Source organism: Pseudorasbora parva, chromosome 25, assembly GCF_024679245.1.
Source record: "Pseudorasbora parva isolate DD20220531a chromosome 25, ASM2467924v1, whole genome shotgun sequence".
NCBI classification, from domain to species: domain Eukaryota; kingdom Metazoa; phylum Chordata; class Actinopteri; order Cypriniformes; family Gobionidae; genus Pseudorasbora; species Pseudorasbora parva.
The window spans coordinates 18,616,217-18,628,561 of NC_090196.1; the positions used below are offsets into that span (position 1 = coordinate 18,616,217).

Genomic DNA, 12,345 nt, shown 5'->3' on the forward strand with positions numbered 1-12,345 from the left:
GGGCTTCAACCTTCCAATCTGCACAAAATTCTGAAATAACACTATTGTAATTTAATAAATATGAAAAATAATATTTTGGGAATCATATTTACAAAAAGTCTGGGATGGTGTGTCAGAAGTAGAGGTTAGATCGGGCTCAAAAAATCAAGCCCGACCCTACCCGAGCCCGTGCACGATGTGTCCGAGCCCGGCCCGGCCCGAGACATTAACTGTAATTATGAGCCCGAGCCCGATTTAAACCCGACCATTGTTCAATACGTGGGCGTTTGATGAGAACGAGCCTGTAATGAGCAAAGCGCAGCGAAGCGGACTGGTGAGGCTCATGATAAAACTACATTTAGTTTTCAGTTTTCTCCACAGCGACTGTACAGCCGAATAACATTTTGTTGCAATATTGTCATGTTTAACACTTTGAAGCTGCTTTGAAACAATCATCATTGTAAAAGCGCTATAGGCTATAAATAAAGTTGACTTGACTCCGCTCAATAATCCGCAGGCGCGCGCTCATGACCCGCTCACCGGTAAACTGATCTTTGCTCAAATCCAGCTCAGACATTTATCTGTAGCTTACTTTGTTGTTGCCATTAAACAATGTGTTTTTTCCTTCATATTTATGTTTAAATATTATAATATTATTTTTACATGTTTCATCTGATTATGATGAGTGAAAAGATGCGAGTGGGTCAGAAATGATTTTGGTGGTTATATTTAGTCTAATATTAAGTTTTGTTTTGTTGAAATCATTTTTTTCGTTTTGTTTAAATTGTATCTTAATTTTAAAAAAGGTTTCTTAGACCAATTGCCTGGATTTAATAAATAAAAAGCAAATAGCAGAATAAAATTATGAGGTGAAGTCGTGGGAGTGATCGCTTTCATTCCTCATGCACTGGAGCGCGCGTCTCATTAATAAACCGAAACTCAGCAGGCTATACTTGCCTCACAGACATGAGAAATATGCGTATAGAAAGCTTTAAATGACCACTTTTAAACAAAACGATTCGAAGATATTTAATTAAGCAAAGTGCAGTGTTCACGAGCAGCTCTTGACTCAGAGCGTTTCTGTTTATAATGCTGCGCTCCATCACTGCTCGAGCTGTGAGTTTAACACGCATTTTTACACTAATCCTGACTTGTGCAGCTTTGTAGCCTATACATTTGTTTCTTAGTTGTTGTATTAGTTCTTACTTTGCTAAATATATATAATTTCTGATTATAGCATAGCTTTCTGCCCACCCAATTAGACTAGTAAAGTAGGCTAATGATTAAAAAAAAACAAAAATGCTTGATCACGGCCCCAACCCGACCCGAGGATAGTGCAGGGAAATCTCAGCCCGACCCGGCCCGCGGGTCGGTTCGGGTCAGGTTCGGGTTCGGGCTCGGGCAGAGAATCTAAACTCTAGTCAGAAGTGCAGCATGAGAGATCACAAAGGATTATACTTATTGTCACAAAAAGTCAAAATAACTACACTTTAAAAAGTGATCAGTTGACTTAAAGGATTAATAAATGTCAAAATGAAAAAATAAAACAAGAAATTGTTTTTTGAGGAAAACATTACAGGATTTTAAAATAGTTTTCAATTGCAACCAATGGGTTGAAAGTCCAAATCAATGCAGTTTCAAGGGGCTTTGCAGCTGAGAGTCATATCTAGCAGTAACCATTGGTTACTATTTAACTTCAAATTTTAAATTTTAGTCGGAAAGGTCACACGTGATGTAGGAGGAAATACCGACCAAGTGCCAAAAAACTCCATCTCATGTTTTCCTCCAACTTAAAATTGTCCGACATGGTTGTTTTACTTTTATTTTTGTAAAGGGGGTTTGATTTAGTCTTTGCACTTTCGTTTTAACACTTGGCCGTGCGTGACCTTTTACCATGATGGCGTCATGCAAATGCAGAACCCCAGTGGCTATGTACACAAGTTGAGCATTTGAGGTTAAAATGTATATAAATGTTTACATTTCTTTTTTTAAATGACCAATGGTTTGGCTAGATAAGACCCTAATCCTCGGTTGGGATCGTGCAGAGACCTCTAAAGCCCTTCGAAGCCCTTTGAAACTGCATTGATTTGGACCTTCGACCTGTTGGTTGCAATTGAAAACCATTATATGGAGAAAAATCCTGGAATTGAATTGAGGTTTTCCTCAAAAAACTGAATTTCTTTTCGACTGAAGAAAGACATGAACATCTTGAATGAGATGGGGGTGAGTGAAATATAATGACATTTTCATTTTGAAGTGGACTAATCCTTTAACTTAAAAAAAAAAAGGAATTGCCTGATTAAGTTGTAAACTTATTTTTTGAAGTTGTGAACTTGACAATTCCACTTCAACTTAATTTTCTCAAGTTAATTCAATTACACAAGTTCACTGATCACTTTTTAAAATGTACATAATTGTAATTTTTGGGGTGAACTACTATTGTATCATTAAGATGACAGGGTGGGTTGAAATAATTTAGTGTAGTCTAGTTTTTTAAGCTGCAAATGAATAAAACATGACATGTAGTCCATGTTAAGTCGGCTGCAATTTAAAACAGATGTTAATTTACTCTGCCAATCGCTGACTTTTTCGCCGTGGGACACAGAGTATAGAGTGTGTCACACGGACAGAGTAGAGCATACAAATCATTTTAATTTTTCAATTTCTTCTCTATTCCATTAATCTATTTCGGTTGAAAGGAAAAATTGGCCACTGCTGCATAACAGCTGCAAAATAGCCTCAAATCTCAAAATAAAGCATTTAAAGTGTTTGTAAACCAGACCCAGATTTTTGAAAACATTAGAAAACTAAAAATTGCGGCAGCCACTGTGAAATTTCATTGGTCCAGAATGCACAAACAAATCCCAACGCAAGCAGTGAAAGAAAACTTCAGAGAGTGAAAACACTGATAATACATATTTATATACATACACATTTATACAAATTCAGAACACCCATACCCGTGTCTTATTTGATCATCTCTTGTTTTCATTTTAATTGTTTTGTCTGATTTGTTTAGTTTTTTTATTTTGTGGACTATCCATTTTTTTATTGTAATTTTAATACACAAAGACAATAGGCCACAAATGCAACATAAAAAAATCCACTTTGAGAGAGAGAGAGACACACAATGATATCCATGTTTATGAGAGTACATAAAACCAGCAATGAGCTCTCAGAAACTGGTTATCAGGATATGATATGAAGATATTTGGGAGCCTACAATGTCCTCTCTAAGAGCTGCTAGAAAACAACTATAGTCTCAGTAAGCGCGAACCGTAATTTCTTGCGGTTCACACCCCTCGATGACTCCTTCATGAGCACTGCAAACTGTTTTCATATGCTTTGTCTATTCCATGTAGCAGCTGTTAATTGGAATTAAAGGACATATAGAACCTGATTTTTTTCCACTGACTTGCCGTCAGGTTTGACAAATAGACATCACTATCTATAAATGTTTACATCATGCTCTTGAAGGTGTCTTATAGGTTTTCGGTAAAGAGGAAGGGTCATCCATTGAAGTATAACCAGTGCAAGACGCTACCTAAACGCAGAAAAGGTCCAATAGTCTTAATACTGAGTGCAGTTAAATTAGCATAACACTTTTTTAATTGTTTAACAACAGTTTGGCATTCAGTTATGTTTATATAGCACCACCCATTGATCAGGTTAACATTCTAAATCAGTTTTTTTACTCAACCATGATGACATATCAAGAGAACGAAATTAAAATTGCATTCACGACTCAACTAACACTGCATATTTTTAATGCTGCACCAGTATTAAGACTACAGACTGTTACAGACTCTTCGAGGGCTCCGGTTTAGTTCATGTGAGAGGTGAGGGCAGAGAGACAGTGGAGGAAGCTGGAGGGTTCGATCATGGCCAGTTAGGTTCTGGAGGGCCAGAGCAGGCTCCAAGGATCCTATCTGAAGCTCCACACTGACTCACCATCCCAGGCTCCCACTAAAACCCAGAAAGAAGTACAAGTATGTGAATCAAATCATATGTTTTGATACCTGTATAATTTTCATTTGAAACATTTTAACTTCAGTGTGAATATTGTTTAATTCCAAATAATCTGCCTGATATTTGTAAAGTCAAATAATATTTACAAAATACACATAAATATTAAAATAATAATGTGTGTGCAGGTCAGCAGCTTGATTACTTTTACTTTTTTTATTTTATTGTTAGTTTTTTAAAATAATTAATTTGTATTAAAATAACACTTTTTTTTTTAATTTCACCATCACATCAGAAGCCCATTTCCACTATATAAAAATAATAGTTTTGGTAAATTATAAAAAAGTTGAACTTATAAAAGGTTAACCTTTACAAAAAAAGTCGAATATAAGTCTCATAATCCTATCTCATAATTGTGAAATAAATTAGGAATGGATGTATGTCATGCTTATATCTTCATCTTAATCTCAACTTAATTACAAAATGTCTGAATTTGTCCTATCAAAAACTTCAAATTAAATTTTTGTCAATAGTTTTTGTCATAATTTTGACTTGGTATATCAACTTTTTATGCCATAAATTTGATGTGATGGAAATAGGTTGTAGTTATAAGCAATAACATAAAAAATTTTGATTGACTTTTGGACACCTAGAAAATTACTAGAAAGTAGAGCTGCTTTTCCAACATTTGGCTAAACCGTTGTTTAACCGTTCCATTCGGTACGGATATGGTTTTGTTTTCCATTGTTTGGCAAATAACGCCCGCTCTTTGGAATGTAATACCAATGTGTCAGTCGTTGAGTTGGTAATGCATGTTTACTTATGATATGAGATGTAAATAGCAACCATGTTTCTTTTAATTTTCTTATTAACTTGTTTACTTTTCTCAAATCATGCTTGGCTAGCTACAGAGAAACTACCAATCAGGCAACAGACAAGCCACCAATCATGAGAGGCGACATCGCTACACGCATTCTACCATTAACCAATCGTGCTGAAAACTCTTGCCGTGCCAGTGGGAATATAACTGGAACCGTTCCTTACAGTTCTTAGAACCGTTCTACTCGACAGTGGAAAAGCGGCTTAAGAAGGTCTGATATAACAATTAAATTATATTACTTTCAGATTTACGTTGCAAATTTTTGACAACATAAATGATAAATTACAGGTTGCATAAAAATACATGATTTCACTTTTTTTATGATGAAATATATGAGTGTTACCTGTGAAAATGTGTGTGTCGTCACTGACGGTGGGTCCTGGGTAACTGGTGTGATGAGATGTGGGCTGAGTTGATTCTGTAAGTAAAGGGTTTTGGGGTGGTTGTACGGGATTATCAGGTGGCCAGTGTAGAGCTCCTGTGCACTGTAGCTCTCCGCCCAGATCTTGTCTACAGAGCAGAGAGACTGTCACTACCACAGAACAAAGGATTATGGGAAACAGACAGTCTGTTCTCATGCGTCTGCAAACTTGAGCTTGCCGGGGCTGATATTGTTCAATGCAAGCACATCATTTCTATCAGCACGGTGCTTTGAAAAGACATATTTTGGCATGCAAACACATGCTTTTTAGACACGACGAGACAAGACATTACCCCAAAACCCTAAGATTTCATATAGTTATATTATTGTGACAGTTTTTTGTTCTTGCTTGGGTGGGCTCTTGCCCAAAGGCATGTTATTATGCTGTCTCTTAATGTGATTTTTGTTGATATCGTCCCTTATTCTAACTTCCAGTAAACATTGGTTTAGTTAAATACTGATAATAAGCTGTCCTCATTAATTTAGTTGATGTTTCTGTAAACTGACAGCAAACTGGCATGTGCAGTAATCTCCAGACCAACTCAAATTGATATACTTAATGCCTGCAAGGTTTGGAATGCAAAACAAAGAATTAAAACACACAAACACAGTGCTGTTCAAAATCACTTGTCCATTCTAATTTAATTAGGTTTAATCATTCAGCATTCTAATCTTGTCAGTTAACAGTTGGTTAAAACTGTACATACATACATAACAACCGAAAAACACAGAAATCCACTTCACAGATAGATGTAAGTTCTCTTTTGTGTCTTTTTATGCTTGATTGGACAAAAACACAAAATTATGTCAAAATGCCATTTTTGGCGTATCCTCGTCAGTTAAAAGTCCCAAAGAAATGTAAAGAATTTGGAGAAAATGTGATGTGTCAGACCCGTCATGTGCAACAGGTCTAAAAGTGACTGCAGCCTAATAAACCTGCTGCTGTCTGTCATTAGCATTAAACAAACAACTAAAGACAAAGATAAAGATTAAATCACTGCTCTAGACTGAATAACTTTTGTAGCTTTAAGACTGATTAATCTATATTTATGGTATACATTAAAGACTACGCAGTGTTATTTTACATTTGATTACTTTATTTAATTTCTATAGTGTTTCTTTCCTAAATATTACTGTTAGACCTCCCTGAAAACCTTCAAGCACTATTTCATTTGTGTCTTTGTTCGATTATATTTATTTATGCCGTTTCTTGTAATTTGTTCATTTAAATCCAGAATTGTGATATTTCAAAAAGTTGTTGTCATATTATTTATTAGGATAACATTATTCATAAAAAACAAAAACAATAACTTTTATTAATTTCACCTCCAAAAATTGAGCTTAGTGTATATATATATATATATATATATATATATATATATATATATATATATATATATATATATATATATATATATATATATATATATATATATATATATATATATACACTATATATATATCAACAACAAGTGGGACACAATCATGAAGTGGAACGAATTTTATTGGATATTTCGAACTTTTTTAACAAATCAAGGTCAACAAAAATCAGGTTTTCTTCCAGAATGGTCCTGTATTTGGCTCCATCCATCTTCCCATCACCTTTAACCATCTTCCCTGTCCCTGCTGAAGAAAAGCAGGCCCAAACCATGATGCTGCCGCCACCATGTTTGACAGTGGGGATGGTGTGTTCAGGGTGATGAGCTGTGTTGCTTTTACGCCAAACATAACGTTTTGCATTGTTGCTAAAAAGTTCAATTTTGGTTTCATCTGACCAGAGCACCTTCTTCCACATGTTTGGTGTGTCTCCCAGGTGGCTTGTGGCAAACTTTAAACTAAACTTTTTATGGATATCTTTAAGAAATGGCTTTCTTCTTGCCACTCTTCCATAAAGGCCAGATTTGTGCAGTATACGACTGATTGTTGTCCTTTGGACAGAGTCTCCCACCTCAGCTGTAGATCTCTGCAGTTCATCCAGAGTGATCATGGGCCTCTTGGCTGCATCTCTGATCAGTCTTCTCCTTTTATGAACTGAAAGTTTAGAGGGACGATCAGGTCTTGGTAGATTTGCAGTGGTCTGATACTCCTTCCATTTCAATATTATCGCTGGCACGGTGCTCTTTGGGATGTTTAAAGCTTGGGAAATCTTTTTGTATCCAAATCCGGTTTTAATTTTCTCCACAACAGTATCTCGGATCTGCCTGGTGTGTTCCTTATTCTTCATTTAGGTCAACATTGGATCATTCAGAGATCCTCACTGAACTTCTGGAGAGAGTTTGCTGCACTGAAAGTAAAGGGGCCAAATAATTTTGCACGCCCAATTTTTCAGTTTTTGATTTGTTAAAAAAGTTTGAAATATCCAATAAATTTAATTCCACTTCATGATTGTGTCCCACTTTTTGTTGATTCTTCACAAAAAATTACAGTTTTATATCTTTATGTTCGAAGCCTGAAATGTGGCAAAAGGTCGCAAAGTTCAAGGGGGCCGAATACTTTCGCAAGGGACTGTATATATATATATATATATATATATATATATATATATATATATATATATATATATATATATATATATATATATATATAGTAATATTGTGAAATATTATTACAATTTAAAATAACTTTTCTTTTTATTCATGTGATGCAAATCTGAATTTTCAGCATCATTACTCCAGTCTTCAGTGTCACATGATACTTCAGACATTCTAAAAGACATTCTAAAATCTTTACTATCACTTTTGATCAGTTTAATGCATCTTTATGGAATAAAATTATTAATTTCTTTTTTAAAAAGAAAGACCCCAAAATTTTGAACGGTAGTGTATACATTTCAGATATTTTTTTAAATATGTAAAATTTGATTTTGAATCACGGGTTCTCAATGAGGCCTCAAAACTCACATGTACATTTAGTTATTTTTATACAGGACATTTTTTCTTAAGTTTATATACACATTTTTTTTATTTTATTTTTTATTGTTTTGTATTTGTTTAATTTTATTAACTGAAACCCTGATATCTAAAAAGTTCTTATGAGCATGATTAACATACAAGTTTGTTTTTTTTTTGGAGGAGGAATTGAATCTGGTGAGAGCAGAGAGAGTGTGGAAACTTTACAGTCTTAATGCGCCATCTGGGATTATGTTTAACCACAAAACCATACATAGAGATAACAGGCTTAAAAAGGGAGGGAAAAAACAAAACCAGAGGAAATGAGATTTGTAGACTATTTCATAGCAGTGCAATTTTAAATAAGTTATATTTGCAAGTTTTATATCAAAACAAAAATGTATGTGCTCAAAATATTTGCTAATAAAAAACTTGAGAAGCACGTTTGCACTGCTATGACATGGTCAACAATCTCAAACAGGCACAGCGAGACAGGCAGGGTTTGATGTCACATGGGGAGGAACAGGGCAGCTGAGATTGGCTTTTACATGTCCATCAAAGAAATGCTCACCCTTCTAAAACAAAATGGCTGCCAGTGAGGCTATGCCCAAATGCCCTCCTCATCATCCTATTGGTTAAGAGATGGCAGGGTTTTAGCCAAGTGCAGCATGGGAAAAAAGATCAGGTTAGTATGCGAATATATCCAAGTAGAAGTGACCCGTAAGCGCAGACGCAGGATCAGCTTTCAATGTCTTTGATGTTAAATATTACATTGCGAGGTCTAAGGGAAACTGATCCTGGATCTGCGCTTAGGGGCGATTTCTACAGTCATGAATAAGAATAAAATCCATAGGGTTGAGAAGTTATGATCAATATGAAGGCAGTAAAAAGGAAATGATAGCGTCTGCGTTGGAGATGAGGGCAGCTCCATTTCAATTATGAGAACGGGACTGCAATGGAAATGGACAATTGAGCATCCGTTTCCAACTCAGTTTCTAATATTAATATTTTATTAACAAGTATGAAACTGACCACACCTCCAATTTGTCTTTCTTTGGTTTGCTGTTAAGATTAAGCTCCTATGAATATGAGATAAGCAAAATACAGCAATGGTATAATTATTTAATATTCAGCCATATTGAATTTCCACTGAAGAAGAAAAAAAGCTGATGACAGTAGTAAACCATTTTAAAGGAACAGTTCACCCAAAAATGAATATCATGAAGGTGAGTAAATGATGACAGGATTTTCATTTTGGGGTGAACTGTCCCTTTAACACTTTTCTGATGTTTGTAGAGGACCGGATTGTGACCTGATCGGGTGATTTTGGAGGTTTGTGGTTGGTTTGGTCAGGTGGCGTTTTCAAGTAGCCATCGTCGTAATTATTGGCCATGAGCTTCATGCGGTTCTGTGTCTAGGAGAAAAGAGGAGGCACAGATGTAAGGAAAGAAAGGGGGGCAGAAACGGATGAAAGCGAAAGGTTAGGGGGTCAAGAAGAGATCAGTTAAAACAAACACATCAATAGACTTTGTTTGCATTCACCAGTCAAAACAAAGATGTATTTTGTCTAGACCTTTCCAGTTCTCCAGCAACTCTATGATCAATGATTTAAAGCAAACGCTCTGAGCCTTGTGACGCAGTCCGTACCTGCTGTTTGAGTTGCTGCACCAAACGATCTTTCTCTCTCCGCAGCTGAGCCACTTCCTCTTGTGTCTTCTTTTTTTTGGATGAAGATAGCTCCAGCAAGGCTATGTTAGCATCTTTCTCACTTATGGCTGCCAGCAGAGCCTCCTGTCTGTGAATTACAATTGTCTAAGGTTATACAAATATTCAAAACATATCTATATTTATATTATTATTATTAAAGGTGCACTATGTAACTTTTCCGTCTGCTAGAGGTCACCTATTCGAAACAAAGGCGTAGTTTGATGATGCCAAGTTTGAGTTTGAGAATCTTAGGATGTTTGGTCTTCACCTCACAGCTGTTAGAAAAGAATTCAAGATAGGACTCGGGCAGAAATCATGTTTATCATTGTTTGTAATCATTGTTTTATTACGCCACAGTCGCCGGCGCCATTTCCGCCTTTCCATTCATGAGTATGAGGTAAAGCAGCTCTGTTTATCATATTAGATATATTTGAGTATGTTAAAAATTGTTATGAGTGTTTCTGCAAAATATGAGCGTTTCTGAGCGTTATGAGCGTTTCTGCAAACCGGAAACCGAGGGTAACGCAGATATGATGCAATTGGCAGATGACTACCTCAGTCATGGCTTTTTGGTTAAAATAGCAATTATTTCACAATTTACAAATAATTGGAAACATTTGGGATATTGTAAGTACTCGACTGAACTAAATATATAACACTGTCCTAGTGGTTTTTGGATATTTTACAGATTTTTCTTTTACATATTTAAACATATTAAACTTAAAGCTACCCATTATGTTTTTTTGAATATTCCCTTTCATGCAGTGTGTATTGTAGCTGTTTATGAATGTAAACGGTCTGTCGAAAATGCATGATAAATAAAGTTATTGTCTCCCAAAAGAAAGAAATTGACTCTAAACCACCTATATGAGTCATCTGTAATTGTAACTGTCATCTCAAATCCATTTGCCTAATGCCCACCTATGTTGTACTTTGTCCGCCTGCAAACACATAATTTTACTGACGACTGCTTCTCAAATCTTGAGTTCAGCGCAGGATTCGCAAAACGCTTGCTCTTGAAAGATGGGTCAGTACCCACTTTATTTGGACCAGCTTGCTCCTCAGAATCACAACCTGTAAGTATGAATAATTGTTGAGGTATATATATTTTCTTCCAGCTATTCAAAATAAGTATTTTTTTGTTTTAAATTGTGCATGGAGTCGATCTGTCTGTGGCACTGCTCAGGTGTTATGAGAGCCCAGGTTGCTCTGATAGTGGCCTTCAGCTCTCCTGCATTGTTGGGTCTGGCATATCGCATCTTCCTCTACATATATTCCATAGATTTTCTATGGTGTTAAGGTCAGTCGAGTTGGCTGGCCAATTAAGAACAGGAATACCATGGTCCTTAAACCAGGTACTGGCACTGTACTTTGAACTTCGGCACTGTGTGCAGGTGCCAAGTCCTGTTGGAAAATGAAATCTGCATCTCCATAAAGTTGGTTAGTAGCAGGAAGCATAAAGTGCTCTAAAACTTCCTTGTATATGGCTGCATTGACCTGGACCTCAGAAAACACAGTGGACCAACACCAGCAGATGACATGGCACCCCAAACCATCACTAACTGTGAAAACTTTACACTGGACCTCAAGCAACATAGATTGTGTGTCTCTCCTCTCTTGCTCCAGACTCTGTGACCCTGATTTCTTACCCTGCAAAATTAACTTTCATCAGAGAACATAACTTTGGACCACTCAGCAGCACTTCTGTCTTTAGCCCAGGCGACATGCTTCTGACGCTGTCTGTTGTTCCAAGAGTGGCTTGACACAAGGAATGTGACAGCTGAAACCCATGTCTGTGCGTAGTGGTTCTTGAAGTACTGACTCCAGCTGCAGTCCACTCTTTGTGAATCTCCCCCACATTTTGAATGGATTTTGTTTCACAATCCTCTCCACTGTGCGGTTATATCTATTGCTTATACACTTTTTTCTACCACATCTTTACCTTCCCATTGCCTGTCTATTAATGTGCTTGGACACAGAGCTCTGTGAACATCCAGTCTCGTTTGCAATTACATTTTGTGTCTTGCCCTGCTTGTGCAAGGTGTCAATGGTCGTCTTTTGGACAACTGTCAAGTCAGCAGTCTTCCCATGATTGTATAGCCTACAGAACTAGACTCAGAGACCATTTAAAAGCCAGGTGTTTTAAGTTAATTAGCTGATTAGAGTGTGGCACCAGGTGTCTTCAATATTGAACCTTTTCACAATATTCAAATTTTCTGAGATATTTTTTGGTGTTTTCCTTAGTTGTCAGTTATAATCATCAAAATTAAAAGAAATTAAAAAAAATAATAATATATCTGTCTGTGTGTTATGAATGAATATAATATACAAGTTTCACTTTTTGAATGGAATTAGTGAAATAAACCAACTTTTTGATGATATTCTAATTATATGACCAGAACCTGTATATTATAAGAAAATGAAAGTGTTTTTTGACATTTGATGCATGTAAACCTGTTGTAGGAGACCTCCAAAAAAGCAGGAGCCTTTAACATAGCAGAATA

The 12,345-nt window shown here is 36.1% G+C and overlaps 1 protein-coding gene and 1 long non-coding RNA gene across 3 annotated transcripts in view; one reads left to right on the top strand and one right to left on the bottom strand.

Annotated features, from left to right (window-relative positions):
• LOC137064584 (uncharacterized) overlaps window positions 1–12,345 on the top strand; it is a 13,124-nt gene continuing 779 nt past the window's right edge. Inside the window, exons 1-3 of the long non-coding RNA XR_010901561.1 lie at window positions 1–124; window positions 1,413–3,968; window positions 4,851–5,036. This is a non-coding gene — a long non-coding RNA (uncharacterized lncRNA). The remainder of the gene's footprint in view (window positions 125–1,412; window positions 3,969–4,850; window positions 5,037–12,345) is intronic.
• The window catches only part of erc1a (ELKS/RAB6-interacting/CAST family member 1a), a 27,010-nt gene continuing 19,840 nt past the window's right edge, over window positions 5,176–12,345 (bottom strand). For both annotated transcript variants that reach the window (XM_067436001.1, XM_067436000.1), the window contains 4 exons: window positions 9,782–9,929; window positions 9,447–9,548; window positions 8,706–8,762; window positions 5,176–5,335 (listed from right to left, as the gene is read on the bottom strand). In XM_067436001.1, coding sequence (XP_067292102.1) covers window positions 8,736–8,762; window positions 9,447–9,548; window positions 9,782–9,929 — 277 coding nt within the window. In that variant the 3' untranslated portion in view covers window positions 5,176–5,335; window positions 8,706–8,735. The remainder of the gene's footprint in view (window positions 5,336–8,705; window positions 8,763–9,446; window positions 9,549–9,781; window positions 9,930–12,345) is intronic.